The sequence below is a fragment of the Rhinopithecus bieti genome, unplaced genomic scaffold (genome assembly GCF_001698545.2).
Source record: "Rhinopithecus bieti isolate Rb0 unplaced genomic scaffold, ASM169854v2 scaffold_33210, whole genome shotgun sequence".
In the NCBI taxonomy this organism is placed as follows: domain Eukaryota; kingdom Metazoa; phylum Chordata; class Mammalia; order Primates; family Cercopithecidae; genus Rhinopithecus; species Rhinopithecus bieti.
Genome location: NW_016814226.1, coordinates 1238729 through 1263352, shown reverse-complemented (window position 1 = coordinate 1263352; position 24624 = coordinate 1238729). Strand labels below are relative to the sequence as shown.

The window sequence follows — 24624 nt, the reverse complement described above, 5'->3', positions numbered from 1 at the left end:
TGCTGGGTGCCACAGCTTGGCGTCTGGCAGAGGGCCTTGCAGAGCTAGGGCTGTCTGACTCTGAAGCTGGGTTTGATCTTGGGTTCAAAGTGCTTAGACGTGTGCCTGGAATGGGGTAAGTGACCAGATAGTATAATGACCATTTTTCTTTGATCATGTTATCACATCTTGCCAGCTGGCTTTATGCCCTAGGAAGGCCGGGACCTGTTCCCTGCATGTTTCCTGGTGTGTTCTCGCTGACTCTCTCTCCCTGATGCCCGTGTTGACCTCCTGTCGAATTCTCCTGGAGCGGGAGAAGGTAAGGTTAGGAAGTGTTCAACCAGGAAATGGACGTGGCAGGCTGGAGAGAAGGGCCACGGAGACAGGGCCGGGTGGACCTGACGAGTCAAGAGCTTCCTTTGGCTAATCTTCTGGCATAAATATTTAATGGGGGTGAGGATGGGACTTGTGGAACTGAAGTGGCTGATATTGATGTAAGAAGACTTTAATGTGCAGAGAACGTCTGTCTGGGTTGTTGGCCTGTGGGCCTGCAGGGGTGGGGAACGTGAAGAATAGGTGAGGAAGATGTCACTGGGAGAGGCCCCTTTCAGGGATGCTGCCCGCAGTCTGATTTCTAAGGACAAAGACCCCCTCACTGCGGCTGTCCCGAGCTGCTGGCTGGATGGTCCTCACCAGGAGGAACAGGCAAGTCAGCCACACTCTGGTTCTGTAGCCCTTGGCACATTTTGGCCTTAGGAGCCTCGTCTGCCATGAGGATGGTTGTATTTCCTACTCAGGTTGGTGGGAGAGTCCACGTGCTGAGAAGTTCTTTCTGTGTATTGAAGAGAGCTTGTTTTCCATCACCAAGCCACGCCATTTCCTTCCTTCAGTGCCTTTGCCCCAAAGCTCTCTCCTCCAGGAAGTCTTCCTTGACCAACACATCCCCTTCTGATTACTCAGAGTCTATGCAGCACCCAGCGTTTGTTGGTCCGCTCAGGAAATATGAATTGAGCACAGCCACGTGCTGGCTCTCCGGGTGCAGCAAAGAACAAGACAAAACAGCCCCTGTCCTTAAGGTGGAGAGGGGAGAGAGCATGTAAAGGAATTTGCAGGCTATTCCTGGGCAGGTGGATAGCACAGAGGGACCACATGACAGGGCGAGGGGCAGGAGTTAGACCCATAGCTGGTGAAGGAGTCTGTGCTGACTGAGCGGCATCTGAGCAGGCGCAGGGAGGAGTCAGGGAGTGAGGAGGCTCCAGGCAGGGGCACCAATGCCGGCAGCCTGGGGAAGGGCTGGTTGGGCTCAGAGGCTGGAGGGAGCTCCGGGGAGAGCCAGGTGGTGAGGGAGTGGAACATGGTGAAGGCCTTGCGTTGACTCTGCGGGAGGCAGAGCTGCTCCAGATGATGGCAGTGGACAGTGGTGGGGTCTGACTTCCATGTTAAAGCCACAGTTTTGGCTACTGGGTTGAAAACAGAGGTAGAATAGTGGTCCTCAATCTTTTTGGCACCAGGGATTGGTTTTGCGGAAGACAGTTTTTCCATGGACCCAGGTGGTGGGCTAATGGGGATGGTTTCATGATGAAACTGCTCCACCTCAGATGGTCGGGGTTTCATGAGATTCTCATGAAGACCACACAACCCAGATCCCTCTCAGGTGCAGTTCACAATAGAGTTCGTGCTCCTGTACACAATAGAGAATCTCGTGTTCCCGCTGATCTGACAGGAGGCAGAGCTCAGGCTGTAATGCCTGCCCGCTCACCGCTCGCCTCCTCCTGTGCGTCCGGGTTCCGAACAGGCCACAGACCCATGGCCCGGGGGTTGGGGACCCCTGGACTAGAAGGCAGAGTGAGCTGGGTGGCAGCAGAGAGCCAGGGAGGAGCCCTTGTGGGAAGCAGCTCAGGTGTGAGGACGCAATGTCGCAGGGGGAGGGTCAGCTCTGGACACATCAGATGGCAGGGTCAGCGGGGCTAGTTGAGGCAAGGAGAGAGGAGAGGAGGCGGGTGAGCCACAGTGAGGCCACCATGCGGCCCGAGCCCCTGTCAGCTGGAGGGGCTGCTTGCTGAGACGGGCTGCAGGGGCTGGGGAGGAGACAGCCTTGGACGTTGCCCCCAGAGCTGGCTGGGTCCCGCTGAGGTGCTGGGCAGCGGGTGAGCTGCTGGAGTTCATGGGCATGTGCCCCAGAGGCTGATGTGTGGAGGGGTGGACCTGGGTGTGGCCTGGGGAGAGGGGGCTGGGGCTGCACTCCGGGCTGTCACCGTGTTCAGGGTGGGAAGATGAGGAGCCAGTGGCAGAAACCAGAGCCGCTGATGTGAAGGGACCACAGTGGGTTAAGCTGTGCCCATTTCTTCTGGGAGGTCAGACAAGGTGATGACTGAGGATCACTGGGGACCTGGAGCTGTTTTGGGGCCTGGGGCCAGAGGCTGGAGAAAGCGCAGAGGGCCGCCTTTCTCCCCGGGAGTTACCCTTGGTCCCAGCACACCTGGTTTGTCCTGCCTGGCCCTAGGGTCCTCGAATGGGACTCTGCACTCAGGGCACCAGTGCATGTGGTCAGCCCCATGTGTGGTCCAGGCGGGGCCCTGCTTCCTCCTGCCTGCACCAGGTGTGGGGCCAGTCACAGTGCCTGCTGCCCCTGGGCCGTAGCAGGGAGGAGAGGGCCTGTCCCATGCGTCCCAGGGTGCGCCTTGCAGGTGATCCTGGCCATCAGAAAAGGCCGACTCGGAGGGGCGGGGGCTCTGAGACAGCTCTGCCTAGGCTGAGGCTGGGAGGAGCATACAGGCTGAGCGGATAGTGCTGTGGTTGGCCCCGCCCAAGAGGGTGCAGCCTGGACCCCGTGCCAGGTGTGGAGAGCTCAGAGGGCCTCAGTAAACGGTTGAATGCCTGGGCCTGAGTTTGTGAACAGTGGGAAGCTACGGAAGGGTTTTGGGCTGGAAGCCGTCGAACCTGAGTGCGAAAGGTGCTGTTTGTCCCAGAGGGACAGTTCCCAGACCCAGGCAGGAGGCCTACTAAGCCGTGTGGCTGATTTGTGAGGAGGGAGAATTGGTCAGCAGGTCTGTAGCCCAGTGGGCAGCTGTGGTCCTGTGAGGGAGTGCCAGGGTGTCCTCAGCACACACGAGCTCCTTGTTCCCTGCAGGCCTCTCCCTGCCTTTAATGGCGTGGCACGCTGTGCTTGCCCAGGCTCTTCCCGTTGGCCGCATCTCCCCACAGTCTTAGGAGAGCACGTTATGCTGACCAGGCCACTGGTGATTTTTCTCTTTTTAATTGCGTTATATCTTATACATGCATATGAGTTGGAAAAAAGCCCTCAAACTGCTTTTCCTCTGCCCTTACACAACAGTCAACACAGAGGACTCCTGTGGTGGACGGGGTGGGGATTTCTCCCCGCCAGCAAGCAGGCACTCAGTCCTGCAGCAGTACCAGCTGGGTGTCCCCAAGTCCAGTTCAATTCCAGCACCGCCCACCTGGAGCCAGCACAAGATCCCACAGGGCGAGGGCTCAGTCCCACGAGACTACCCTCACTTCCGATGCCAACCGCAAGTCCCAGGTTGTTTTGCCTGTGCATCTGACCCACTGGCTATAAATTGGGGTTTGCACACCCCCTGCCCAGATTTGACTAATTTGCCAGAGCGGCTCACAGAACTCAGGACGTTTCCTGGTTTATTATAAAGGATGTTACAAAGGCTTCTGATGAATACCAGAGGAAGAGACGCCTGTGGAGGATGGAGGAGAGTGTGGAGCTTCCGTGCCGTCTCTGGGCAAGCCACCCTCCAGGAACCCCCACGTGTTCAGCTCTGTGGAAGCTCCTCAGAGCCTGTCCTCTCGGGCCGTTTATGGAGCCCTCACTGGCTCGGCATGGTGGAAGCATGTGGAAATGGCACTGGGTAAAAGGCTGTGAGCCTGCCACAGTCATTTGGAGGGGGGAGCCCAGCACGGCCTGCCTGTGTGACGTTCCTTCCTCCCCTTCCGCACGGGGGGGTCTCACGACCCACACAGCCAGACAAGGCAGGTCCAAGAATTTTCTTTTGTTTTAAGATAGATTCTCACTCTGTTGCCCAAGCTGGAGTGTAGTGGTACAGTCACAGCTCACTGCAGCCTCTACCTCCTGGGTTCAAGCGATCCTCCCACCTACGCCTCTGAGTAGCTGGCACTACAGATACATGCCACCATGCACAGCTAATGTTTTTATTTTTTATTTTTTGTAGGGACAGTGTCTTGCTATGTTGCGCAGGCTGGTCTTGAACTTCTGGCCTCAAGCAGTCCTCCCGATTCAGCCTCCCAAAGTGCTGGGATTGCAGGCATGAGCCACTGTGCCCAGCCCAGAGAATTTCTTCATGGCCAGGTGCAAGACAGAAAGGCAGGGGAAGATTCAAGTATATTTTCAGTTTGTATGGCCTGCCTTGGGGAGAAAAAGGAGCAGGTGAAAGGGGTGGGGGCAGGAGAAGGTCAGAGAGAGAGAGAAGGTACTATATACTAAGGCCTGCCTCTGAGGCTTGGAGTGGTCCAATGTTATGACGAAAGACTGTAATAAGGGCTCGGGGGATAATGAGCCGGGACTATAGATGAAAACCTGCATGTATCATAATATTGTAGCATGCTTCTATGTAATTCCTACCAGACCTAGTTAATAGCTCCAGACCCCGGAATCACCTTTGTGCCTTCTCTGAATCAATAACCAACCCAAAATATAACCACTGTTCTCACTTCTGTCACTATAGTTTAGTTTTGCCCATTCTTGAACCTCATGCCAATGGGACATACAGGATTGTACCCCAGAGCGCCTTGGGGTGGGAGGACTCCATCACATCCTGTCTGTGGGGCTTGGCTGTGCTGTGTCTGCAGTTCATTCTTTTTCTTTGCTGTCTAGTATCCCGTGGTGATTGTCACAACTTACTCATTCTATTGCTGATGGATATTTGTGTTTCCAAGTGACTTTATGAATGATGTGGCCAAGATTGTTCTAGAACCTGTGTACTGATCAACAAGCACTGGCTTCCCTTGGGTCTCCCCAGGATACTTCCTGGATCATGGGCTATATATATATACCTTCAGTAGATACTGGGCAGATGTCATTTCCTCATCTTGGCTAGCGGGTCATTCCCCCGGTGTTGGGGTCCACGTGTTTCCTAAACAAAGGAATGAACACACAAGACAACACAAGACAAGACAAACATGGCGGCCGCCGCGAACGACACGCTCCGCTTTATTTTATACAGTCGTTTGTGGAATGTTACCAAGTCACAAGACACGTTGTTTTTCTGACCTTTCCCCGACTTTCTGGATTATCAAGATGTTTACACATAAATAAGCCCCCAAAGTCTGCTGTTTGCAACTGGCTCCTTTGTCCTCCCTGTTTGCAGGGAAGGAACGCCCTGCTTCGTTTGCAAGAGCAGGACTTATCGGGAATGCCCTGCTTCCTTTGCAAGAGCAGGACTTATCGGGAATGTCTCGTTTGCGAGCACGTAGTCCTCTACACCCCGGCCCATGGTTCCTGTGTAAACTGCCAAGTTCAGCCTCTGGAGGCCTTGGGCCAAGTCACCCACCTGTTACAGCCCCTGAGCCACTTCCGTAACAGGGGCTGGGTTCTATTCTGTTCTGTTCTCCTAACAGCCCTGTGAAGCATCCTGGCTCCTCTGAGAATCAGAGCCGATTGGCCCATGACCCAGCACAGGGGATTCAGGCTGAGACCGTGAGGGCCCACTCCTCTTCCCCCAGACTCGAGTATCCCTTCTTGGGCAGCAAGTGTTGACCTGAGCACAGGGCTGAGCGCTTGGGCTTCCTCTGAACACCCGATGCTGGGGCTTCTCCCCTCCAGGCACCAGCTTGCTACAGGAGGTGGTCTACTTGGTGAGCCAGGGTGCTGACCCCGATGAGATCGGCTTGATGAACATCGACGAGCAGCTTCCAGTCCTGGAGTATCCGCAGCCAGGCCTGGACATCATCAAGGTACCCAGGCCAGTGGGACCTGTCCTAGCACCTCTTTAGGGTATTTCTGCAGTTACACCCTGATGATTGACAGTTGCTCCTGAGGGCTCTGTGGGTTAGGGGAGAGCAGATAGCCCCAGATAGCTGGGAGAGAACCTGGCAGGCCTGAGCTGGCAGTGACCTGGAACCTGATGAGGGTGTGGGTGACACATCAGTGTCAAGGAATCTGGGAGGTGGAAAGGAAGTCAGTGCCTGGGGGGCACAGGGCTGAGGGGCCATTCAGGGGGAGCAGGCCCTGGGCCTCCCGCTTGCTTTGCCCTGGGGACCCATCTCTGAGGGAGCTGGGTAGGATGTGTTTGCATCAAACATTTGGTATCAAGAATGAAATAAATGTTACTCCAGAGCCCTGCCCCCCTCACCCCTCAGACACACCCAGAGGCCCCCCCACTCCATCTGCTGCACCTCTTTAGTTCCAGCCTCATACCTGAATGGGCCAGAACTGCAGCCTCCACCATGCCTGGAGTAGCATTCGGAAACCCAGCTCTGAGAGTGCCGCCCGCCCCGTGGCATGGCACAAGACCCCTGTGACCCTCCAGGGCCCCTGTCTGCATCCCAGCCTCTCGGGCCTGAGCAGTCACCTTGCTCTCCTTGTCCATGCAGAGCCATCTGGGTGTCGTTCGGTACTGCTGTGCCGAGGGCCACCGCGTTCAAGGCACCGCTCTTGGCCTTGGGGGCGACAGTGACTGACAGCATCAGGCCCGGCCTCTCAGCCCAGGAAGCCATAGTAGCTAGACAGCGATCAGTGCTGGGAGGGGAGCAGATCAGGAGGGGACCGGCCATCTCCCGTGGGGATGTCTGAGGCAGGTCCTGAAAGAGGAGAGGAGCATAGGGACCGGTGAACAGAGACTGCACGGCGCTAGGGGCCTGGCCCTCCAGAGCGATAGGCAAGCCTAGGGGTTTTAGGCAATGGTCCCGGGCTCTTTGGCTTCATGAGGACTGGGCCCATTCCTAGGGCAACTGGGAAGATGGGCTCTGAGCAGAGGAGCACGGTGCTGACTGGTTTACAGGACCACCCTGGCTGCTGATGGGAAGGCCTGAGGGGCAGGTGGAAGCAGTGAGCGCATCAGGCCAGGTTGCTGTGCGGTCCAGCGCCAGTCTGGCAGCACCCACTGGGCCTGGTGCCTCCTGCTGCCTCTGCTGCCCTCTGATACCACTCCAAGCCAGGGCAGTAGCTCCCAGGCCCCCTGAGCAGACCCTGTGTCTGTGGCTATGATAGGTGGACTACCCCGGCCGAGGTCAGGGACCCTTGTCTCTATTGCCAGATAGAGACACCCAGCCGAGGTGTGCTCATGTCTCAAACATTTGTCTCAGTTGACAAGGGAGGTTGTCCTGGCTGGGTCCGAGACTGTCTCCGGGAGAGGAGACCAGGGAATGACAGCCTTGCCTCCTCCTGCTCTGACCTCCCCCTGCTCCTGGCCTCGCCTTTCCCTCTGACTCCTACCCTTCTCCCCTGGCCCCACCCCTTCCCTTGTCCTCTGGTCCCTCTCCCCCGACCTCACCCCTCCCCCTGGCCTCACTCCTCCCTCTTACCCTGCTGCTCTCCTGGCCTCTCCACTACCCTGTCGTTCCCTCTGATAACCCCACTTACCCTGAACCCCACCCTTTCCTTCCTCCTCTGGCCCCCCTCCTCCCCTTGGTCTCACCCCTTCCTCTGACCTGCCTGTCTGTCTGATTCCACATAGGAACTGACCTCTCCCCGCCTCATCAAGAGCCACCTGCCCTACCGCTTTCTGCCCTCCGACCTCCACAATGGGGACTCCAAGGTAAGCTGGCACTCCCTCTGCCTCCCGAGATGAGTCCCCACCAAGAGGAGCCCAAGGCCCCTGTGCAACACACATGCAGGTCCCTGGCACTTACCTGGCCTCGGGGGCTGTCTTCCCAAGGACCCCACAGGTGAAGGTCCCTTCTGAGGCCGTCTTGGGTCATGTGTCTCTAGCATTTTACCCAAGTTTTTAATGTCGGGTTGGTTTTTACCTCGCAATCGAACATGGCTGTGGCCAGCTTAATCCCAGCGTGTGCCTGCTTTGGGCCGAGTTCTGTTTGTTTTTCAATTGCATCAAATGCCGAGGCCTGTGGGTTGTTGTTTTTTTTTTTTTTTTTTGAGACAGAGCCTTACTCTGTCGCCCAGGCTGGAGTGCAATGGCGCGATCTCGGCTCACTGCAACCTCTGCCTCCCTGGTTCAAGTGATTCTCCTGCCTCAGCCTCCTGAGTAAGCTGGGACTACAGGCATGAGCCACCACACCCAGCTAATTTTTATATTTTTAGTAGAGACAGGGTTTCACCATGTTGGCCAGGCTGGTCTTGAACTATTGACTTCAGGTGATCTACCTGCCTCGGCCTCCCAAAGTGCTGGGATTACAGATGCGAGTCACCGCACCCGGCCAGAGGCCTGTGGTTCTTACCACCGGGATCAGGGTTGCAAGTTTTCTGTCTTCTAGAGAAGAAAAATAAAATAAGTAATTATCCTAGCCAGCACTACTGCACGGACAGGGCCCCTTTCTGCTGAAAGGGCGAAGCAGCAGCACCAGCGGCTGTGCACATGGGCCCCAACTGGATGTTGGAAGCGAGTGTTGGTTTGTGAGATGCAGCAGCAGGTTCAGGGGGACTGGCGGGTGTCGGGGCAGCCCTGCCTGGGAAGGAAGGAGGCATGGACTCACCCCGCTCCTGTCGCCCACAGGTCATCTATATGGCTCGCAACCCCAAGGACCTGGTGGTCTCTTATTATCAGTTCCACCGCTCTCTGCGGACCATGAGCTACCGAGGCACCTTCCAGGAATTCTGCCGGAGGTTTATGAATGATAAGCGTGAGTGTTGCAGCCTGGCGGCTTGTTAGAACGGGAGCCGTCTGTTGTCGTGGATGGCCTGGCAGGTGCTGGGTGCTTCCCCGGCACGGTCTCAAGTTCTGACAGGGACCACGTAGGTCAGGCCCGCGGTCCACTTTACAGATGAAGACACTGAGGCTGAGGGCGTCATGACCGTGGCTGAGACCGTAGAGCTGGTGTGTGTCAGAGCAGGTCCATCTGACCCCGGAGCCCTTCTCTTATACCACACTCTTGGGGTGTCTGAGAAGTTCCCCAGTTAAAACATCCCTCCTTCCTACCTGGTTTCAAACAGGGAGAGAATGAAAACAGTAAAAATGGAGGCCCAGGTATCACTGCTGTTAGTGACGGGGCTGGAGTGGAGACTGTAGCTAAGTGTGACAGGCATGGGCCTTTGGCTGAACCTCAGGCACAGGTAAGCCACTGGGGCAGGGCAAACTTGTGCCTGCTGGGAGGAGGACAGCCGGGCTGAACCTCAGACACAGGCAAGCCACTGGGGCAGGGTACACTTGTGCCCACAGGGAGGCAGGGAGGAGGACAGCCGGGCTGAACCTCAGGCACAGGCAAGCCACCGGGGCAGGGTACACTTGTGCCCACAGGGAGGCAGGGAGGAGGACAGCCGGGCCGAGAGTGCTGGGTGCTGTTCTCTAGCTTCCGTTCCAGCCCCTGCAGAGGAGTGAGGCTGGGTTCCACCCTGCCCTGCACTCAGGGAAGGCAGGACCAGGCCCCTTGTCTCGGTCCCACTCGCTCCCAGTCCTTACTCTCTTGCCCTGCTGGGCTGCCTGTCCCTTGGGAGTGGTGGCAGGAGCTCCTCAGTGCAGTTCTGCTCCTGCGTTCCATGGGGGCCATGGCTTTTGGGGGTCCTGGGACAGAAGTGAGCAGTGTAGGATGTGCAGGCAGAGGAGCTTTGAAATGTGTCATAAAAGCTGCACTTTAATTAAATCTACACTGAGACTCATCCCTACCCAAGACTGAAAATACACTTTCTATTTTATTTTCCAACTGAAGTGATGCTGAGCCTCATTGTTCAGTGTGACTTATCAAGGATTCTATAGGGGAATTGTGTGACAAGATTAGGATGAATCATGTCGCAGAGATCCTGGAACGTAATGCCCCTGAGTTTAAGTGGAACTTAGGGAGTGGAGCTGGAGCTGCCGCCAGGCCTGGTTGAAGGGGGCCTCTTGGCGGGGCGGTGCAGGGTGCCACAGGCCAACTCTGTTGCTTGCAGTTTAAAAACCCACGAGGGCCTCAAAACCCTGGAATGATTGTTTCCAGCCCTTGAACCTCTCCTTCCACTGTGCTTGCTGAGAAGTGGCCCTGCCTGCAAGGGGCAGGAGACCCCAAACCCGCACCCTGAAGCCCCCTGAGCCTGTTCCAGACCTTCTGTCCAGCCTCTCTTCCCACGGCCTCCCCGCCCTGGCACCTGCCCTTGTGGTCCACCAGGCATTTGGAGCAACACACTCATGGACTTCTGAAGCTGTTTCCTAGGGTTCAGCATGGACGGTCCTCTCTGCAGAGTGTGGGGACCATGCCCACATTCAGACCAGCACGTGGAAGAGGCTATGGAAGAGGCTACAAACATCTTGCTCAGGCCAGAGCAGTTAGCAGTTCTCTTAACATAGGCCTCTCCATGTTGCCACAATCACAGACCTGTCCTCCACTGGGTACAAGGTCCCACACACGTGCCTTGGTCCCAGCAAACCCTGTAGACAGGCCCACTCAGCACCCCCGTGCTCCATCCTTCATAGTCACTCAGTGAGCACGCACATACTGAGGACTGCTGGACTCCCCTGCCTGACGTCCTGAAGACATTGGAAACTAATATGCATGGGAACCCTGAAAGCACACCATGTCTAGACAGGCTGGGCTCAGAGACCGCAGCACAAGGCGATTGCAGGAGGGACCTGCATAAACAGCCGGGCCTGAGGATGGCGACCAACTCTGCAAGGCTGGAGGGCAAAGGGCCCTGGAGGCAGGTGACACCTGCAGTGGGAGGATGCCCCGTGACAGGCATCCTATGACCACTGCAGTGGTTGCGGGACGGCTGTGGTAGACAAGGGGTCCCTTGCCGGGCTGTAAGTTGGTGAGGGACGCTGTGTAGGGCAGGGGTCCCTGCGGCGGGGCCCCGCCGTGTGCGGACGCTGTGTAGGCAGGGTTTCCCTGCGGCGGGCCCGCCGTGTGCGGACGCTGTTGTAGGGCAGGGGTCCCTGCGGGCGGCCCGCCGTGTGCGGACGGCGGTAGGCAGGGGTCCCTGCGGGCGGCCCGCCGTGTGCGGACGCTGTGGTAGGGGCAGGGTCCCTGCGGCGCGCCCGTGTGCGTTACGCTCTGTAGGCAGGGTCCCTTGCGGCGGCCCGCAGTGTTGAGGACGCTTGTGGTTCTGTAGGGCCAGGCGTTCCCTGCGGCGCCCGCAGTGGTCGAGGGACGCCTGTGTAGGGCAGGGTAACCTGCGGCGGGCCCGCCCAGTGTTGAGGGACGCTGTTGTGGGCAGGGGGGTCCCTTGCGGGGCCTGCAGTGTTGCGGACGCCTTGTAGGCCAGGGTCCCTGCGGGCGGCCTGCCAGTTTGTTGAGGAACGCTTGGTTGAGCAGGGTCCCTGCGGCGGGCCTGGCAGTGTGCGGACGGCTGGTGTAGGCAGGGTCCCTGCGGCGCCTGCTGTGTGCGGACGCTGTGTAGACAGGTTCCCTTCCCTTTCACAAAGCAGCGTGGAGCCCAGGGAAGAGCGTGGAGGGGCCCGGCGTCCTCCCTCCTCTCAGGCATTCTGGTGGGAAGGCTCTCTACCCAGCAGCCTGCAGCTGGTTCCCGTCCCCACTCCTGCGCCGGGACCGGTGCACTTGCCCCTCGCCTTGGTGCAGGACCACGTGTGCATCCTTCATGCCTTGCTTCTTCCAGGTCCTCACATTTTCCCCATGCATCTCCATGTCATGAGGATGTCTGTTTTTGACATCTTGGTGCATTCTTCCTTGGAATGAAGTGGGGTTTGTCTTTACCTTCCATGTTCACGGGCCATTCGACTCTTCCTTCTGCCCCAGGGGCTCATCTGCTTGGACTTAGCTCCCCTTGACGGGCCTGCAGTCAGGTGACTTGGGCTTCCCTGTCTGGGCCCCCATGATTACTGACCTGTTGGTGACTTGGGGAAGTCTCTTCCCTTCTCTGGGACTCAGCTTTATTCCACAGGAAGTGGAGGTTTTGGTGGGGTGTGGGTGCAGCTCCTCCCTGGGAATCCTGCAGGCGGCCTGGGGGCAGGGCCCAGCAGAGGAATTTCTACAGCCAGTGCCCCTCATCCAGCTGGGCTGCTTTCCGCTGCTCAGTGCAGTCAGCCCCCACTGCCCGGTGATCCTTAACTGACGCCTTGCTCTCTGTCATATGGAGGTCCCTTTGGAAGAAACCCTTACAGTGGTGGTCACCGCATGTGACAGGCAGAGGAAGATCCATAGCTTTTATAAAGAACACTGCAAAGCAGGCTGGAGTTGGTCCCTGGCTATGTGCCCCAAAGCACACCAGGGGCTCTGAGGCAGCGCAGGCCACACAGGAAGCGCAGGGCCAAGGTGTAGGTGCAGGAGTGCTGGCTTCTTGGAGGTCAGGACAGGACTCCCTGCCCGTCTTCAGCTTTCAGTTCCCATGGAGAGTTCCTCGATTTACTGAGGCTACTGCCTGTGGCCCTCTTGCCCAGCAGAGCCCCATGTTCTGGATCTGTCCTACAACTTCCTACACCCCACCCTGTCCCCACTAGCAAACCCTAGTGGCCCCTGTCCCAGTTCCTCTGGACTTTGTTCCAGGGCTTCCTGGTGACCACTTGTTAAGCGAATAAAGTAATGGGCACTGTTGCGGTCCACTGCCAGATACCACAGAGACCACCTCAGAGGCTGTCACCCCCATGGTCAGGTCTTCAAGGTGTGCTGAAGGCGGGAGGGCTGGGATGGCTCAGGACGTGAGTGCTTCGGGGGCCTTTGCCGGACGTGTCTGCAGGGATCACGATGTCCTCATCACGGCTGCTGGGCGGCAGGAGGGCAGCCCTGTGGGGTGGGGACCGCCCCATGTGCATGCTTCTCCTGCCCAGCTGTGTGGCTCACCCTGTCCCCCGTCTCCACAGTGGGCTATGGCTCCTGGTTTGAGCACGTGCAGGAGTTCTGGGAGCACCGCATGGACTCGAACGTGCTTTTTCTCAAGTATGAAGACATGCATCGGGTGAGTGCTGCCGGAGCAGCTGTCCTTGGGGTGCCTGGCCCTCGTGAGGGAGGAGGAGGAGGAGGCGTCTGAGGAGGGACAGAGGAGGGGCGGGACGGTTTGGGGACTGGAAGGGGCTTGGGGTGTGGGGAGCAGCCTGTCAAAGCCTGAGGTGGGGCGGGGCAGCCCCGGAAGGCGGGCGTGGGGAGGGCACTGGGGCTTGGCTTATCAGGGGGTCTTTGGAGTGCTTTGCAGTGGTGGTTGATGGGACATTGAGGAGAGGCCAGTGTCTGCAGTGAGACACAAGGCAGCTAGTAGCTTGGGGAGCCTGGGTCACCACAGAAGAGACTGGGCATTTTCTAGGTGTTGCAGAGGAGGCAGGAGCTGGGGGAGGGGTTGAAAGAACTAATGGGACAAGGTCTTAGTCCAGGCAAAGGCAGGAGGGCTTGGGGCTGGAGCCTGGGCAGAGTCCAGGCAGAGGCAGGAGGGCTTGGGGCTGGAGCCTGGGCAGAGGGGCTTCCAGTGGCAGGACAGGCAGGAGACACCTGTGGCCTGGCCCATGGGAAAGAGGAGAGAGGGTAGGGTGCAGGTGTGGACCGTGAGGTTGCTGGAAACCATGTTGGTGTAGGGGACAGACGAGGCCAGGCTGTGGGGCTGCTGGTGCCAGTGGCTGACAGACAAGCAGGTTTAGGTTGAGTAGCAGCGGGTGGGAGCTGGGATAGGGAGGAGGTTGGCCAGAAGACAGAGAGGAGAGCTGGGTGTGGGGGAGGGTGAGCCAGTGCTGGGGTTGGAGGTCAGAAGCCCAGGGGCAGGAAGGCTGGCCTTGTGCTTCCCCCACACCTGCAGGAAGACTCCAGACCTGGCTGTGAACAGAGCCACACGCAGTCCCCTACAGCGCTGGGGTGGGGGCGTGTGCCTTGTGGTGCTAGGGTCGGGAGGTGTGCTTTGTGGCCCTGGGGTGGGGTGTGTGTGTTGTGGCCCTGGGGTAGGGGTTGTGCCTTGTGGCCCTGGGGCGGGTGTGTGCGTTGCATTTGCTGCAGTTACTCTTGGGTTCCTTTGTGCTCTCACACCGGGGCCTGTGGTCAGCACGGGCCAGGTCAGCCTTTGCAGGAGCATGGCCTTTCAGGGCTTGCTCGGTGTGCAGGAGGGACCCGGTCTGCGGGTCTGCTGCCGGCTGGCGTGTGCTGTGGGTTCCCCAAATGGGTCCTCACCGTGGCTCTGTGTCATGGTGAGGAAAGGGCGAGGTCATGCGGCGGTCCAAGGTCACATGCATCACGGAGCCGACTGCTGGGTAAGCCTGTCTGATGCTCCGTGGGCCTCCCACCTGTCTGCCTCTTGTCCACACAATTTGACACAGAGCCACATTTAGGGTCCCTGTTCATGCCCAGAGGACAGTCTGTGTAGTAGAGATGAGGATGTGGCCCAAGCAGATCGGAACCCTGGTCCTGCCGCTGACCTCTATGAAGCCGTTGGCTGTGGTTTCCTGTGGTGCTGGGGAACAACACGGGCTCTGGACACTGGCTGCTCAGGCCAAAGTTCTGACCACCCCAAGCCTCTGTAAAGTGGGGAGGTGACAGCACCCCCGTCACTGCATGGCTGGGAGGACTGTGTGAGAATCACCTGCGTGCAGGCCTGGCACGGGCCTGCCTGGTGTGTGCCTTTTTGTGGAGGTGTCATGCACAGTGAGGTGTACTCGGCACACGTGTGGGACTTGATAGCCTTTTACCTGTCACATCCGGGCAGCCACCTTCCAGATCCAGAACATTCCAGCTTCTTGCAGTTGACACCCCTGCTTCCCAGTGGCCACTGCGCTCTGATCTCCCTCGCCGGAGCTTGGCGTTGCCTCTTCAGAACCTGTCGGGTGTGGGACTCTCATGTGTTTTGCTCTCTGGCTTCTGTGTAGACGGTGAGGCTCCTCTACCCGCGTGGCGCGGAGCTCCGTTCTTTCCTGTGCTGTGGTCCGTGCTCCATTGCAGCACGAATATGCCACTGCTGCTTCACCCATCCAGTGTTGCTGGGCGTGGAGGCCGTTTTCATTTTGGGGTGGTCATGAATAAAGCCTCCGTGGATGTTCTGGAGTCCTGGTGGACGTCAGTGTTTGTGCTTATTGGGCCCATACCCAGGAGTGGAATTTCTGGGGCCCTGGGTGTGCATTTGTCAGCTGGTCACTATTTTGCCACAGTGACATGGCATTGGACATGCACTGCCCAGGGCCAGTGAGGCCCCAACATGAGAAGGTGAATAGGGAAAGTGCCCGCCTGGCCAGCTGCCCACACATCTGGGGGGCAGCTGCCGGGTCAGTAGTTTCTTCCTGAGGAATCAGTGTCCTCAGCGATGACGGGCGGAAGTTTTAAGGTCCAAACACACACCTTATTCCAAGCCCTTAAAGGGAGGTTCATCCTTCTCTGCCTTCCAGGCTCCGCAGTGAAAGTGGTGAGACCTGTTGCTTTCAGTCCATCAGGGTCAAGGCCACCAGCCCCACCTGGACCTTTAAGAGCTGCCAGGGTCAGTGCTGGGACTTCATTTTCTACCAAAGCTGGTCTGAGTGACTCAGTGGCATCCCTGGGACAGTCAGCGTTTCGCCTTCTAATTGGCATGGGTTTATTCTTTTTTTAGGAACCTCAGTAATGGATTGTTTTAATAGAGGTTAAGTCACATTTTTAGGAATTAATATTGTTTACATCTTACTCTAGAAAACTACCCCTGAGTGAGCATGTTGTCTCCAGGGTGTGGGTCCGTGAGTTCTCACCCCGGGGTTGAGAGGGAGTGCTTCCTGCCAGAGCCCTCACCGCCTGTGCTCCACTGTACCACAATTCCAGGGGGCTTTTCCCACGAGCCGCACACTGTGCCAGGCACCCCGGGTATATCCCCACTTCATCCACACAGTCACATCGCAGGGTGTTCTCACCAGTCACAGGGTGCCCTGACTGTAACCGTGTGGCCAGCTGGTACCTGCCCGTGTGGAGGCACAACCCAGACACGCTGGCTCTGTGCCATGGTGTGCGGCCTCTTGCTGCGGCCCCGTCGCTAGTTCCAGATGGAGAATGTGCGACTCAGAGTGGTGAAGTGGGCCGTCCCCTGCCAGCTGACCTGGGCGCTCTGCCTGATTCCCGCTGGGTTTCATAACCAGCAAGTGTCCCGTGACACGTTGCTGGACATGGCCTGGCAGAAACGCCCCTTCCTCTGAGATGGACATCACACCGGCAATGAGCTGCCCCAGGAGGATTCTGCTGACCGCTCTGGCAGGCTGACTTTAAGCCAGCAGTGTCCTTCTTGCAGCGTCCCTTCTGAGAGCTAGGTTTCTTCAGTCTCTCTCCATGGCTACCCTTTTTCTTTGAAATGGAGTTCTTGGCAGCAGGGCAAGGGACAGGGAGCTCTTTATTCCTTGGCTCATTCTCTAATAACTGTTCCTCCGACTCTCAGTCAAGCCCTGCGCCCCGGGTGCACCACACCCCTCCCCATGGGAGGTAATGCAAGGCCAGAATGAGACTCGCACTGCTGCTGCAGGGGTCACCGCACTGTGGGGAGCCAGGGAGGAGCTGACGCCCACACCAGCGGCCAGAGAACGTTTTCTTTCAAGGTTTCTGAAGTGCTGAATTAAAGAAATTAAATCGTCTTTTCACTGTAGGACTTTTCAGAGGCTTTAATATGGGAATTTGCTCTACAAACCTTCCGGAGAGGAAACAGCCTGCAGCATTTTCCTAACGAGGACCAAGGCACCTCTAGGCGACAGCTCAGGGCCCTGATTGAGAAGAGGAGGAGCCTCCTTATCTTCTGGGGACAAAGTGGCAGGGGGGGGGGGCTGGGGAATGGCCCCTCAAGACATTAGCCACATCAGTGACATGCCGCTGTCAGGTGTGGTAAAATAATGGGGCAGGGTACGGCAGGCATGACGGAATCTCGCCTCTGATGAAGCGGGCTTCCTGCCCAGTGCAGGGCTGTCTGGAGACCAGAAGGGCCTCCCTGCGCTCCCAAGGGCCAGCCCAGAGGCCAGCTGATGGGCAACAGGAAGGGAAAGAGGAGCCCATTAGATCTTGCTCCTCACAAGAACGATGTTCTGAAATACATTTTTTACTTCTTGCTGCTGTTAAAAATTAACCACAGCCTCTATTAAGACCTCATGTCTGCATCCCAATTCCCTGGAGGAGCAGGGTTTGAATTCAGGATCTCCACTTGAGAGCTGAGCATGCTTGGGCAGTTCCTTAACCTCTTAAGTGTTATTTCCAGACAAGGCTGGTGTCAGCCTTGTCATGAGCATGAAGTAAGGAAGGCCGCGTGTAAAAAGTCCCCAGTGTGTGCTCAGCTTGGCGTCATGTCCAGTAAAAGGCCCCGCCTCTGATGGGGTGCTCTGCTCTCTGCACTTGTCTTCCAGGACCTGGTGACGATGGTGGAGCAGCTGGCCAGATTCCTGGGGGTGTCCTGTGACAAGACCCAGCTGGAAGCCCTGACAGAGCACTGCCACCAGCTGGTGGACCAGTGCTGCAACGCTGAGGCCCTGCCCGTGGGCCGGGGTATGTGCCCCACCCCGCCTCCCGCCCAGGCGCTCCTCGCCCCAGCCAGGCTGCTTTCTCTGCCTGCTTAGAGAGCCGGGTCTAGCTTGTTGCCCTCCCTGCTCTCCTTTTCCAGCAGTCCGTAGCTGGCCCATGGCCTGTGCTCTGTCGGCTGGTGCCTGTGGATGGCACAGTGCTCATGGAATGACGGAGTGCCCTGCCCGCTGGTGTTTGCATTGCCTCCAAGCAAACAGTGTTTTAATTTGAAGAAGTGCGTTTCAGGCTTTGTGGGTGGGATGTTTCTGGGGGGGGGGTCTACTCAGATGGCCTGAGATCAAACGCCTCACAGAGCAGATCCAGGAGATGGGTTTGGTGCAATGACATTTCAAAGCACAAAGTGTGCTAACGGGTTTCTCAGTCTCTAACTGACTCGTGGGAGAGTTCAGTGAAGGGAGCGGGAAGTTAGGAGACACTTTTTTCTCCTTCACTGAGTGGACGCTGACCGAGCATCTTCTGGGTGCAGGCAGCACAGATGGGGCCTAGCCCCACCTCGGGGCGGTGAGCTTAAGCAGATAGTACCAAGCTAAGCCGCTGCACAGAGGGAGGCCAGTTCCTGCTCTTGGTGGCAGGTGACAGTGGGCATGAGGCAGGTGGAGATGGGGACAGTGTTCCTGACAGGAATCCTCCCCAGATCCACCTGGGTTGCTCCCCCTGTCCTTAAGGGTGTGTGGCATTTGACCCTGATGGTGGAGAGCCCAGGCTCTTAAATCCCAGGGTGCTGGCCTTGGTCACAGGAGGGCCTCCTCTTGGTAAGTATGAACCTTATGGACACTTGGTGTGTTGGGCACTTCCTGGGTTGAGGAGAATGTTTGAGGGGAAGGCCCAGAAATGTGGATGGGTCTTCAGCAGCAGCCCCCATAAAATGGAGTGGGAGATGCCTGGGATGGATGAGAGAAGTGGTGGGCTGCAGCTCAGCTCTGCTGCCCTCTGGGAACGCAACTTAGGTCAGGCCTTGAGCATCTGCGGCTTTTTGTTCTCTGAAAAGGGGCTGATCATGGCTCAGGGTGGTTCTGAAGGTCAAGTGCAAAGCGCCGTCTCTAAAGGCAGAGCAGTGGACTCCTCAGGAGGAAGTTAACTGAACCACAGTCCCTCTCGACTTCTTTCCTGGCTGCATCTTCATAAATATTTATTATTTAACATTTATTTGCTCTTTTTTAGTTTTGCTTTTGCTGTGTGTTGTTATCCTTGGATGTGACCTTCTCCAAAATACCCCTTTTGGTTCATGTGTGTGGCGAAGCAGCGTCGCGAACATACTGTGTGCCCATGTGCTCCTTCCCCCGGGTTTGCTTTATCATGGTTTACCTTGGTTTTGCTTTATTTCAGTTCTTTGATTTGTTTTCTTTTAGCACATTGCCTCTTTGCTCGGAAGATCTTCTTGAGTTGGTGAGAATGCAGGGCCGAGTAGCCAGCTGCATTGCTTAGATTTGATTCATGTCACAGCATAAATTGTCTTGATTCCAAATCCTAAACCAGGTGGGTGACTCCTCTGACGAGCTCTCAGCTGTCTCAGCTGAGAAAAATAATCATGGGAAAATATAGTTTGGTTGCTCTAGTAGCTTCTAATTTTGTCCCTTAGGTATCATTAAAGGGTTACAAGAACAGTTTTTCTTGTTTTTTTCCTCTCCAACACTGATAGATAATTTTTTGCTACCAAAGAGAAAGTCCATGTTACGGTGGGTATTTGAGCCCAGCATTTGCAGTGTTGCAGTTTCACACCTGAGGTCCTGCCTGGACAAGGACCACTGTTAATAACAGAGCTAGTGAAGGACGTTTGCTGGAGACAGAGCTCTGATCTCAGAGATGCTGACAACAGAAAGAATTCTAAACGAGCAGTTCTTGGAAAGCAGGGAGCCAGCACTCGGGTGATGCGCTCACAGTCCCGTAACTGGGCAGTTTGGAATCCCCGCTCCAGACATCTTCATAGCCACCATTGCTATTGGACTAGACCAACCTAAGATTTTATGTTAACAAAGACAATGGGAGCAACGACTTCTCTTGTCATGTTGAGCTCTCTGTCTTTTGTTTTTCCAAAGCCTTCATAGTGCCTGCAGTTGAGCCCACAGCTCAGCCCTCCCTTGTGGCTGCCAGGAAGAGGCCTGGGTTTCTGACCAAGCCTAGGCTAGAGCGGCTGGGGACTGTGTCCAGACTCATTTTATTGTTGACTCGGAATTCTCACTGCAGTGCATATTTTGCCTCTAGTCTCTAAAGCTAGCTAATACTGCAACTATTTTATTCACTTTAAATTCCTCCCCAGGGTTTGCCAGGGCAGGCTCCTTGAAATCTGCATCTTTGGCGCAGTCAGGAGGGCTTCCTACTTGCTGTAAAATTTTCTGCACTGTGGATGGTTTTTTTTCCTTTTCAAATGCTCCCGAAGCCAGTGACGCCTTGGTGGCGCTGTTGAGCTGCGAGTGGATAATGGCGTGGGGAGGGCCAGCGCTGCCTGCGATGCCCAGAGCAGTGCACTCCCGCGGCAGATCATACTCGCTCCTGGGATGTTTATTAAACACCTGCCACGTGCCAGGTGCCGTTCTAGGTGCTGGGGACTCAGCACCGAACAGGAGTAGAGTCTCCCTGGCGGGCCCCAGCAGAGGGCGTGGAATGGCACCAGGAGGTGGTTGTGGCTCACTGCACCACAGCCTCAGAGGGAAGCTGGTTCAGGTCACGTTCTGCTGCATCCAATCGTTTCACAAATGTTAGGGGACCCACCTGGTCTGTAGCTCAGACGGCCCTTCCTGCCCCCATAGGCCAAGTTCAGAGGGACCCAGGAATAGATCTGGAATGTTCCAGATCCATTTCCAAGGCTTCCTTTAGTTCAGTAGCTGGCCCGACAGCAAGTGGCCCCAGCAGTTCTCTTGTTTGCATTTCAGGAAGAGTTGGGCTGTGGAAGGACATCTTCACCGTCTCCATGAACGAGAAGTTTGACTTGGTGTATAAACAGAAGATGGGAAAGTGTGACCTCACGTTTGACTTTTATTTATAATAACAGAAACGACAACTTGCATGCTCACAATACCCAGACACTCTACTAGCCAAAAGTCCTGTATGCATTCATTTATTCCTTGCTGGACAAACTCTGGAAGCAGCGTGTGAAACAGCGGGGGAAGGGAAGAGCGGCGTGAGCGGAGGGAGTGTGATGATTCCCAACCCAAAGCAGCTGTCTCGCCTTCAGAACGTGCAGCCTCTCCATGTCTGATTACAAACAGTCTCCACATTGCAGTTCCAATGGCCTGGACCATAAGGATAAAGCCTGTAATATATGCAACTAGAATGTCTGCCTTTTCAACCCCGTATTATTTATTGTATTTTATAGAGCTTTTCACTGGAAATCTACATAAATGTCAGTAAACCAAATAAAAGTTCATTTCCAAGGGGAATCAGGAGCGAGCCACACCCGAATGGTAGAAAGATCTCAGGGTTAACTCTTTATTTTTGTAGTTTTATTATCTAAGGCACAGCCATTCTGTTCTCACTTGGTTCTGAGATAATGGTGGGAACAGAGGATGAGTTGGGTCTGCTGGGGGGAATCTGGACACTTGTTTATTCTGACGGAGTCCACTTCTTCAGAACCTTCCTGAAATAAAGCAGAAACCAGTCACTAGGTCTTCAGAAAGGACGTCCCTCTGCCAGAGACTTCCAGGGGCGGCTCTGGAGGCCCTGTACAGAGGAGCTCGCGGGGCACGTGCTGATGGAAGTCTGCTTGGTGAGGCTGGCAGGTGGGAGTCTAACGCAGTCAGAGCATTTGCATGCAGTGGGTGGAGAGTCGGCCACCAAGGGACCAGTTGCGCTCGGAATTTGAGCTGAATTCCGCAGCCTTCCTTTGTTTCCTGAAGTGATAGCCTACTAATGCTCCCAAGCAGATGCTTAATAGTAAATTTCTAAAACCCCCGGGTCTTTATCGTTCAGTTTGTTCTGTGCACCTGAGGCGCTCAGCCGTGGGAGGACCATTTTGCGAGTGTAGCCCTGTTTCACTCGGATCAGGTTGGCACGGCCGCCTGCGTGTCTGTCCACCTCATCCCTCCGTGTATCTGAGGGAGTAAAGGTGAGGTCTTTACTGCTTCACTGCCTAATTTTCTTGCCCAAATTTGCTGAAGCGATGGAGAGACGGGGGCCAGTAGCCAGCCAACCCCGTGGGGACCGGGGTTGTCTGTCATTTATGTGGCTGGGAAGCACCCAAAGTGGTGGTCAGGAGGAGGGTCGCTGCTGTGGAAGGGGTCTCCGTTCTTGGTGCTGTATTTGAAACGGGTGTAGAGAGAAGCTTGTGTTTTCATTTGTAAAGGGGAGAAGTGTGGCCAGGCAGGTGGCACGTGGCATTGCACGGTGGGCTCGGCAGCACCTTGCCTGTGTTTCTGTGAGGGAGGCTGCTTTCTGTGAAATTTCATTTATATTTTTCTATTTTTAGTACTGTATGGATGTTACTGAGCACTACACATGATCCTTCTGTGCTTGCTTGCATCTTTAATAAAGACACATTCCCGGAGTCGCGTTGAGCATTTGTGCTTGTTGGGGTAGAGGGTGTCCCTGCAGCGGTGCCTTTGGTGCTTGGGACAGTATGACTGTGGGCCCCATTGACACCCCATTCCCTGGGGTTGACAGCAGAGGGAAACAGGTCCCTGTTGGACTTTGATGAAGCAGAATTCAGACTTTCCAGGGTTCACTTCTCCCCATTATTTCACTCAAATTCAGACTTTCCAGGGGTCAGTTCCCCCGCCATTTCCTCATTCACCTCTGATCACTTCTATAAATGGGGGTGGAGGAGAAAGGGGAAAAGCATGGGAGGTGTGGGTGCACCTGTGGGCCCAGGTGTTGGGACCTCCCAGTCTTTGCCTGGGAGCCCTGTGTTCAGCATTGCGCACTGTGGTGCCCGAGGCCGGCCCCTCCAACTGCGCTTCCCCACTGGGAATTCCAAAGTCTGTCTTCCTGATTTCTTGTGGAAGGAAAGTCCAGGGCATTGCTTTCCTTGAGAAAGCTCGAGCCTTCTGGGAAATCATGTTTATTTTCCAATGAACTATCTCTAGGTCTCAGGTGAAATCCTAGAAATTATTTTGGCACCTGGAATTAACACAGACACTGGGTTAATCAAGTATCCAGTCTGCTGTGCCCTACAGGGCTTGCCCTCTCGTCATTTATTAACCACATCAGTCAAGCAGCCAGGATGCAGTCAGTGCGCCTGGAGTCCAGGCAGCGCCCATTTACCTATGTCCACTCTTCCCTGCGTGGTGGGTGATTCACCTCACTTCATGGAGTCAGTCATTCAGCTGCACCTGCTCCATGCCAGGCACTGTTCCCGGCACTGTGGATGCGGCAGGGGGCAGAGAAAGCCCTGCTTCTGTGGAGTTTGCATTCCAGTGGAGGAGACAGGCGACAGAACCCAAGGTGAGTTCAGGCCCAAGCGTGCTGTAAGGGGATAGGGAACATGCCTGTGGAAGAATGGGGGGGCCTCTGAGGAGATGGTGCTGAGCAGTGGGGGCTGGCTGCAGCTGGGTGGGCAGTGGGCTGGCAAGCACTCGGTTTTGGAGGGGTGGCCACGAGCCAGCTGGAGGGCCTCACAGGTCATGAGATTTCAGCTTTTGTATTAAGATAGGGAGCCATGGGAGGGCTTACTCAAGAGAACGCCACCTGCTTTGCGTTTTTAAAGACTCTCCTGGCTGCTGTGTGGGTAGACTGCAGGGGCAAGAGCGAGGGGACCTTTGTCCCCGGCTGTGAGTCACTCCATCCACAAAGTGGGGTGGGGACTGTGAGAGCATCTGCACGGTTCCTTAGGGGTCTGCAGTCACAGGCCTTCATGTGCTGGCTTCTGAGCATGGTTCCAGCTGTGCTCACCTGGAGCTAAGGCAGGAAAAACAAGCCAAGGCAAAAGGTGCCGTGAAGACTGCCAGGGAGCCAGGGTCAGGAGGAGGGAGCCATCGGGTGGGCAGTTGCCTGGGAGCGCAGGTGGGATATGAGCTGCGTTCTGAGGGTGAGGGTCACCTGGACAGGCAGGGAACAGGAGAGAGCCCTGGGCAGCCCCCGGCCTAGTCCTTAGTTATTTTACACAACAATCCACCAGAGCATTCCTGAATGTCAGAGCCCTCTAAGCGTAAGCCAGTGGTTGCCTGGCATTTTGATTTCACAGACCAATTGAGATTCCAAAAAGTATTTTGGGGACCAACATAGCATTGCCACACACACACACACACACACACACACACACACTCTCTCTCTCTCTCTCTCTCTCTCTCTCTCTCTCTCTCTCTCTTCTTGCCAAGCAAGTCCCTGAGCTCTGAAATGGTAGCCTTCAGCTGCTGCCCGTGCCTGGGCTGGGCACGCCTTGCTGTCCTCCTGGCTCTGACACCAAGTCATTTGGAGTTCACTTGTTTTCCCTCCACCCCCCAGCTCTTCATCTGAAAAGGGATCAGCACAGATTCCATGGCTCTCTGACCTGAAGCAGGTACGTCAGTTCCTCCGGTCCAGTGTCACGATTTACACAGTGGTGATCGTCATTGTCCTGCTCACGTCAGAGGACGGTTCTGACAACAGTGACACTCCTTTGTGAGCATAAATAAAACGAGTCTGTTCTGGCCCCGCCCTTGTGCCAGCCAGCCAGGGCTCCAGGGTGGCCAAATTGCAGTTGCCAGCGGGTGGTAGGGAGGTACGTGAACCCTGTTAGGTGGGCATCCACAATGTCCCCAACACTGCGGAGAGACCCCCTCAGGGACAGGGGCTGCCTGCCGCATGCAGGCCCTGTCCTGGGAGATCTCAGTGGAGATCAGTTTTTACCCACCTCTCTAGGCTATGGGGCAATGGTGTTTGTGGTGGAAGGAGGGAGCCTCAGGTGTCTGGTGGCTCTGCCTGGCCAGCTCTGTTCTCCCATAGAGTTTGGCTCCATTCCTGCTCATTAACATCCTCTTCCACTCTTTATTGGACAATGTGCATTTTAAGACAGGGAGGGCCCCTGGGTCAGGTGGCCCAGCATGATCCAGCTGAGGAACAGCCTCTGTGACATCCCTGGCAAGGGACATCTTGTCCCTGGTAAGCTCATCAGCTCCTGGGACAGCCCTTCCACTCTGAGCCGCCCTCTGCAGCTGTCACCCCAGCTAGGGCTCTCGGAACCATCACTTCCCTCACCTGAGTCGCCCAGCCCTGCCTGCTGTGCCG

The 24624-nt window shown here is 56.1% G+C and overlaps 1 protein-coding gene across 1 annotated transcript; it reads left to right on the top strand.

Moving 5' to 3' along the window:
- The first annotated feature begins 253 nt into the window (after positions 1 to 253).
- SULT4A1 (sulfotransferase family 4A member 1) lies at positions 254 to 21967 on the top strand. The gene is made up of 7 exons (XM_017850046.1): positions 254 to 298; positions 5789 to 5919; positions 7641 to 7721; positions 8637 to 8763; positions 12867 to 12961; positions 17313 to 17451; positions 20358 to 21967. The coding sequence occupies exons 2-7, from the start codon at positions 5857 to 5859 to the stop codon at positions 20468 to 20470; spliced, it is 618 nt and encodes a 205-aa protein (XP_017705535.1). The 5' UTR covers positions 254 to 298; positions 5789 to 5856; the 3' UTR covers positions 20471 to 21967.
- Positions 21968 to 24624: the final 2657 nt, after the last annotated feature.